This window comes from Lipotes vexillifer, unplaced genomic scaffold, assembly GCF_000442215.2.
Source record: "Lipotes vexillifer unplaced genomic scaffold, Lipotes_vexillifer_v1.1 scaffold84, whole genome shotgun sequence".
NCBI lineage: Eukaryota > Metazoa > Chordata > Mammalia > Artiodactyla > Lipotidae > Lipotes > Lipotes vexillifer.
This window is the reverse complement of record NW_006783414.1, coordinates 1,009,474-1,017,075: the sequence shown is the minus strand read 5'-3', so window position 1 is coordinate 1,017,075 and position 7,602 is coordinate 1,009,474. Positions and strand designations below refer to the sequence as shown.

The following is a 7,602-nucleotide window of genomic DNA, read 5'->3' as shown; positions in this document are numbered from 1 at the left end:
GCTCCATCTTTCCCTTTGCTCTGGCATGTGTCATGACCCTTCTTTTAAGAAAGAAATAGTAACATTTCACTGTAGGATTTTTGCACATAGCCCTGCAGACTGCACTGAAGGAGCAGAGGAGATACTACTTATGCAGCAGTGCAGTGTCAGTGGATGCCCTGGGGCTGGCAATGTGTTGGCCTTCCCTGCCATATGCAAGAATTCATTGAGCTAGGCACAGAGAGGGTAAGTAATTTGCCCAGTCACCCAGCTAGCAAAGAACAGACCCAGGATGGAGTGACACCAAAGCTTTAGACACCTTCCCTCTCAGGTCTGTTTAGGAACTTGAGAATCATCTAGTTCAACAACCTCAGGCTCAAATATGCTAAGGGTCTAACACAATGTCACAAATGTCCTTAGATTATTCAGTGATTTTTTAGGAGCAGATGCTGGAGAAAAATCACCCAAGCTCCACTGTTTTCTAGCTGCATAAACCTGGGCAAGTTACTCAGCCTCTTTGTACTTACTTACTTTTGTTTTACTATCTGCAAATCAAGATACTATTGCTTATGTCATGGGGTTGGTCTTAGAATTAAATATGCTAATAGGAGTGGCCTGAGGAACTGAGCTTGGCTCTGGTTTTCTCACTTTTTGTGCCACCTGAAACAGCACTTGGTGTTACTGTTGTTTTTAGGCCAAGACCTACCGTTGGCTTACATCAAGTTTGTGGTCATTTCAAATCCCAGGGCTCTTCATTTGAGCTTCTGCCAAACCAGATCTACCCAAACCTTGTCAACTGAGTTTTGGGAGCTAAATCCAGGTCACCTGTATTAAAGTTTATCATGCTGGCTTTGGCCTGTCATCCCAGCTTGCTCCTATTTTTACTCTGCTGTTTCTGCATTAAGACTGTCAACATAGGGACTTGAGCCAAAGGTCGATTTCAGCACTCAACTGAACTCAGACCTGGGATCTGGTCTCCATCCAGCTCAAATCAGCTATGGGACCTCTTTCAAGTGTTGTCATCTTCCTGGGATTATTTCCTCACTAGGGAAATGAGGGCTTTGGGCTCCAGTGTTGCGCCCATGGCTCCCATTTTATCATTTTCTCACTCACATAGCCTTAATGCATGTTCCAATGTCCCCAGAAGAGCCACTCACCTGTGTTGCCTGTTTGCTCCTTGGAATTGCTCTCCTTTTCCTTTGAGAAAAGAGGGAGACGAGATGATGGACACTGTCTTGTCTCATTTATTAACCCTGACTGCTAACAGTTCTAATTCAATTATCTCAGCCCTCTGCATTTTAAAAGAATATGCAAACAGTCCTCAGTAGCCCCCAGATGAAGCCTCACTGTAAAGACCTAGGACTTAGGTGCAGGGAGATGCCCTGCCCTAAAGAAGAGGTGCCCACACCTCCAAAACCAGTGCCACCAAACTGTAGACGTCCTCGTCCTCTATGTGCAGCCTCCTCTCAGCTGCTGGGAAAGCAACCCCTCTCCCCACTGTTCTTCCACATCCCTGGAGTATCACCTCAATCTGCAACTATGAGTTTTATGGGCTGGCATGTTGGGTTGTTGGGTTTGTCCTGGGACTGGGGAGGTTAGCAGAGAAAGAGGAAAGGGCTGAACACTCAGCAGAAGTGGTAGTGTCCATTGTAGTAAAACGAGGGTGTTTGGAAGCAGGGATTAACACTTAGTTTGTTTATTTAACTATATGTCAATATTCATGGATAGTCCTAGATAAAGAAATTATGGTCTTTCCAAATAAAGAATCAGAAGAGTTGCTACCCAGTAAAATATGATGATAACATCTGAATAACTTTCCATTCCATTTTTACTCAGGGATGAGAAGTCTTACCAGATTCAGCCACTGAGCTCTTGCCTGAGCCTCCAGACCCACTCGCCACTGGTTCTCTGGCCTTATAACTCAATCCCTTTCTTATTCCATGTGCATGAGGCCTTGCTGATTATTCCCATTTGCTAAGGCCAAGACCTCTGCCTTTACTTTGATAATTTCCCATATGAACTTAGAAATCTGCTGGAGACCTGGAGCCCTTTGACCTGGAATCTCCAGGAGAACCTGAAGCCCCCTTCGCTGATGCCCACCTGTCCAGAGACCCATTTCTCTTGGCTAGACCTCCCTGAGGTGGGCAGATTCCCTGGATGCCATGATAGACTGCACATCCTGCCAGCATTTACAGCAGAGTCTGTGTCCTAGGGCCAGCTCCAGCCAGACAGTGAGGATTTGGCAGTTCTGGACCCTTGGTCCTTTCAGTCTTTGAACCCTTCAGCAGTTAGCAGAACCACACCCAAGTAGGGCCTACCTATAGCGGAATTTAAAAGAGGGGACAATGCAGTATTTGGGGTGGGGGAGGGTGGTAAATGGTGCTGTGCTCTTATCGAAGCCTTGACTGTCACAGCCAGGAGAGAATCTACCTTCTGTGCTTTCTTCAGGGAGGCATAATATTTCGACCACCAGTCAATGACGTTTTCAGCAGATTCATCCGCTATGGTCCTCGTTCTCCTTTTAGTAGACTTCCGAGAAGGTTTCCTGGAATCCTGGCAAGGGATGAAGGATGGATTGTTAGGTGTCAAGGATCTGCATGCTGGTGGCTAAGTGGTTTACTAAGGAAGAGGACATGTAGGTACCCTCGGGGAAGTGGATGGAGGTGTCAGCAGGTTTTGTGATTGCAGCTCTCTGTCCCTCTTAAATAAATAAAAGTTTAATAATCTGTCATCCATTAATGAGTTTATTTGACATTTATCAAGCAGGTATGAGATTTTGTGGTTGACACTGGGGATGTAAGGGGTAGACATCATCCCTGCTTTTGGGAAGCTTCGAATTCAGCGGAGGAGACAAGCAGGCTACATGATACAATGTGATATAGTAGAAAAGGAATTAGCCTCTAAACGTAATATAAACAAAAACAGAAATTTTATGATTCTCAGTTTCCTCAACTAGGAACAATAATACCTGCTCACTTCACTGTCATGAGGATTAAGTGACATGGGTAGACAATCCCCCTTTAGCATCACTTCTGATTTGAACAGGTGCAAATAAATGACACCTACAACGTAAGTGATGGGGGATAGGAGAAGCAGTGTGATGCATACGTGGCAGAAGGGAAGCATTTGGGGAGAGAGTTGTGTCATGCCAAATTTATCGTGTACTTATCATCCATTTGCTCTCAGACCTCTCTCGGGTATCTACGATGTGCCAGCCACTCTATCAAGTGCAGGGGATACAGAGATATTTTTAAAAATCATCTTTGAGGGCTTCCCAGGTGGCGCAGTGGTTGAGAGTCCGCCTGCCGATGCAGGGGACACGGGTTCGTGCCCCGGTCCGGGAAGATCCCACATGCCGCAGAGCAGCTGGGCCCGTGAGCCATGGCCGCTGAGCCTGCGCGTCCGGAGCCTGTGCTCCGCAACGGGAGAGGCCACAACAGTGAGAGGCCTGCATACCGCAAAAAAAAAAAAAAAAAAAATCATCTTTGACCTGGTGAAGCCCACAGTTTTATGGTGGCAACAAACACTTAAACTGAAATTTGCAACATAAAGTGGCAGGTACAATGCTGGTGGGATGGAGAGAACCCCGTGGGCTGTCAGAGAGTCACGCTGAGCCTGGATGAGATGGGAAGAGCCTGAGAAAATAGCCATTCATCTACCATACTGTGCCTTTTATTTCAGCTTTTACAATTTTGCTGGGCAGGTCATCTCTTAGGACTTTCTTAAACGTGCTTTCTTCTTTAAGTCAGTTGCTAGATACACCAGGATTTTGCACTTAAAACTATGACTTAAAAGATTACTCATGTCCCCATTTTATGGTCTTGTGTACTTATCCATCTCCCCTCCCAGAATCTCAGCTAACGGAGGATAAGTCTCACTTTTATTTAGACCAGAAGACGCATCTTTTTGGTCCCACGTGATGTTGTACAAAGTAGGTTTTTTGTGGAATAAGCCTTGATGAGGAAACCACTGTTTTTCCAAGCTAGTGAATTAAGAGTTTCTGTTCAATTAAATACTGCTGTCACATTTGACTAGCACTTTAATTTCACATACACTGACTTATCTGATTCTATGACAATGCTGTGAAGTGGGTATTGGTGTCCCCATTTTACAGATGAAGAAACTAATGTTCAGAAATGTGGAGTTGCTTGCCATGGTCACACAGCTAGTAGGTGGGAGGATTAGTACCTAAAACCTCCGAGCAAACTCTAATGTGCCTTGTAAATATGAAGAGGGATGACATTCCAACCTTAGCTTTTCCGCCTTTTGGTGGCGCCTGGGCTGCAGGTTTGTGTTCCGTCTCCAGCATAGGGGATGGGTCAGGGATATCAACCAGGCTGGCTGCCTGAACCTGGGCCAAGTCGGGTACCACTGTGGGAGGCGGCCCAATGTCCACAAAGATTTGATCTCTTGGGAGCTCCTGAGCAGAGCTGGGGGTCTCAGAAGGCTCAGTGGAAATTAATGAATCTGAAATAGCCAAAATGAAATTACATCGGGTCAGGACTTCCCTGGTGGTACAGTGGTTAAGAATCTGCCTGCCAATGCAGGGGACGCGGGTTCGAGCTCTGGTCCGCAAAGATCCCACATGCCACGGAGCAACTAAGACGGTGCGCCACAACTACTAAAGCCCACGCACCTACAGCCTGTGCTCTGCAACAAGAGAAGCCACCGCAATGAGAAGCCCGCTCACCGCAAAGAAGAGTAGCCCCTGCTCACCGCAACTAGAGAAAGCCCGTGCGCAGCAACAAAGACCCAAGGCAGCCATAAATAAACAAATAAGTTTTTTCTTAAAAAAAGAAAGTACATTGGGTCAGGCAACTGGGCTACAATACAGGGTGATCATTTCAGGGACCTCATATTGGGAATCAGACAGAGATCTGGATTCAAATATGACAAGTTTCTAACATCTCCGAACCTCACTTTCCATATTTATAAAATGAGAGTAAAAATACCCATGTTATTGGGAGATAAAAGACCTCATGATGTAAGGTGTCTGGGGCATAATAGGTACTCAACAAATGACTGTACTTATTATTGATTCCTCAGAGTAGTTTTAAATAACTGTGGTCATAGGAATCGTGTTTATCAAGGTTTAGGACACAGGTCCTCTGTGTTGATTGCCTTCCCCCAGTGTGTTAACCAGGGGAAACCTTGGAGGCTGCAGCAGTCTGTGTACTCCCCAAGCATTGGCAGAACTCTGGGCACCCGAGTCCATGTGCACGAGAGGGAGCAAGGCTATGTCCCTGGACTTTATGAGATTTTTAACTGAACAGCTGGTCCATGTCACGGGTCCTCTTTTCTCCATTTGTGCTGTAGAATTCAGTACTGAGGAGCACTGCCCAATCAGGAGCTTCCATTTCTGCCATGGCCTTCATGTTACTGCTGACTTTTCAATAGCAAATTCAACCCAACAAACACTTAATAGGCACCTACTCTGTCCTGGGCACAGAGATGGAGAGATCAGTGGGACAGAATAGAAAGCTTAGAAATGGACTTGGGGGCGTATGCCAATTTGATTTATGAAAAAGATGACAGGACAAATCAATGGGGAAAGTTAGTAGACTCTGGGGGAAAGAAAATGATGTACTCTATGGAGATAAACGTAGCTGGATCCCTACCTTAAACCCTTTAAAGATCTTTACTTCGATTAAAGATCTAAGTGTAAAATATAAAAACATAACACTGACACATGAAAATATAAGATCTTTGTGACCAAGGGGTGAGAGAGGGTTTCTTAAACAAGAGTCTAAAAGAATAAACCATAAAGTTTAAAATTCAGATGGATATGATTACATCAAAATTAAGAATTTCTGCTCAAAGGTGAGAAGTATAGACAAGATTAGCAGTTATCAGATTAGGGGAAGATATGACCAGTATCAATAATCTACAGGATATTAACATCTAAAATATACAAAAAAGAAAATTAAAGGAAACACATAAAACATGGGCAAAGTGTATGAGCAGGAAAATCACAGTAGGGAAAATCAAGGTGGCAACAAGCATATGAAGAAATGTGCAAACTCAGTAGTACTCAGAGAAATCCAAGCTAAAATTAAAATTAGATACGACTTTCTATCCATCTGAGTGGCAAACACCAAACACCAAACAAAATGAAACAAAAACTCAGAAAGCTGGATAATAGCAGGTGCTGTTGAGGAGGAGGGAAATGGGACTTTAGAGCAGTAATGGCGGGAATACAGACTGGTGTAGACTGGTATAGACTGGTGTAGACTGGTGTAGACTGGTGTAGACTGGTATAGACTGGTGTAGACTGATATAGACTGGTGTAGACTGGTATAGACTGGTGCAAATCAGTACAGCTCTCTGGAGCACCCAAGGGAAGTACTTAATGAAATTACATGTACACATTCCTTGCGAGCCAGTAATCTCACTCCTGGGTGTATATGCCAAAGAAAATCCCACACAGGATTCTCCCTCAGCAAACACACACAGCATGTTCATCACAACATTTTTTGTGGAATTGGGGAGTTGGAGACAGCCCAGTGGTCCAATGTGAGGGGAAAACAAAAGCAAAGTAGGGTAGATGCAGCAGGTCATGGTAAGAAGGGAAAGTACCCACAGCAGATTTAAATTTAGATTTAAATTTTACAAGCATCAGCAGAGGCGGGGCCCGCAGTGGGGAGGAGACTGGGAATAAGGCATGGGCGGCAGTGGATATAATGAGACAGAAGCCTTGCACAGACGAGTGATGATTGTACAGCGTGAAGTGAGAAGCGTAATTAACTCGACTCTGCACCTGAAATCCAAAACAGAAGAAATTACAGTAACATCAAGCAAAGAAAAATGTCAGGGTATAGGGGCAGGAGGGAGCTTAAGTCACATTCAAAGAAGACTTCTTGGAGGAATTGACACTGATGTCAAGCTTAAAGTCAGAACGAGGCAGCTAAGAAGTAGATGGGGGGCTTCCCTGGTGGCACAGTGGTTAAGAATCTGCCTGCCAACGCAGGGGACACGGGTTCGAGCCCTGGTCCGGGAAGATCCCACAAGCCGCGGAGCAACTAAGCCCGTGAGCCACAACTGCTGAGCCTATGTGCCACAACTACTGAAGCCCACATACCTAGAGCCTGTGCTCCGCAACAAGAGAAGCCACCGCAATGAGAAGCCCGCTCACCACAATGAAGAGTAGCCCCTGCTTGCCGCAACTAGAGAAAAGCCCCGCACAGCAACAAAGACCCAACGCAGCCAAAAATAAAAAATAAAAAAATAAAAAAATAAAAGAAGTAGAGGGGACCGCAGGAAATTCTTCAGAAAGATCCTGCAGGCACCACGGTTTTGTAGCCCACAGCACTAGAATCTAGAAGGAGCTTCCTACCTTGCACAACTTGGGCTCCATCCACCTGTGAGGTGAGGGCAAGGGGCTCCCTGGATTTACACAAAAACTGTTTCAAGCAGTTGATGGTGTAGGTGCCCACAAGGGTGCTCCTCCCAAAGGCTCTCCAGTCCACCACGCAGATGCTCAGGGGTGGGTGCAGAAGCTCATTCTCAGGCAGCTCCTGCAGGGAGAGGCTGGGGTGAAGTGGGGCACTGCCTGGGCTGACCTGTCTGGGTGTAGGACCAAAGCAAGCCAGGCACCCATCCTTCCTCTGTCCCTGCCTGTCCTTT

At 45.7% G+C, this 7,602-nt stretch overlaps 1 protein-coding gene across 1 annotated transcript in view; it reads right to left on the bottom strand.

Moving 5' to 3' along the window:
- FER1L6 (fer-1 like family member 6) overlaps window positions 1-7,602 on the bottom strand; it is a 128,780-nt gene that overhangs the window by 36,371 nt on the left and 84,807 nt on the right. Inside the window, exons 24-27 of the mRNA XM_007456067.1 lie at window positions 7,313-7,493; window positions 4,229-4,446; window positions 2,410-2,532; window positions 1,137-1,176 (exon numbers count right to left, since the gene is read on the bottom strand). Coding sequence (XP_007456129.1) covers window positions 1,137-1,176; window positions 2,410-2,532; window positions 4,229-4,446; window positions 7,313-7,493 — 562 coding nt within the window. The remainder of the gene's footprint in view (window positions 1-1,136; window positions 1,177-2,409; window positions 2,533-4,228; window positions 4,447-7,312; window positions 7,494-7,602) is intronic.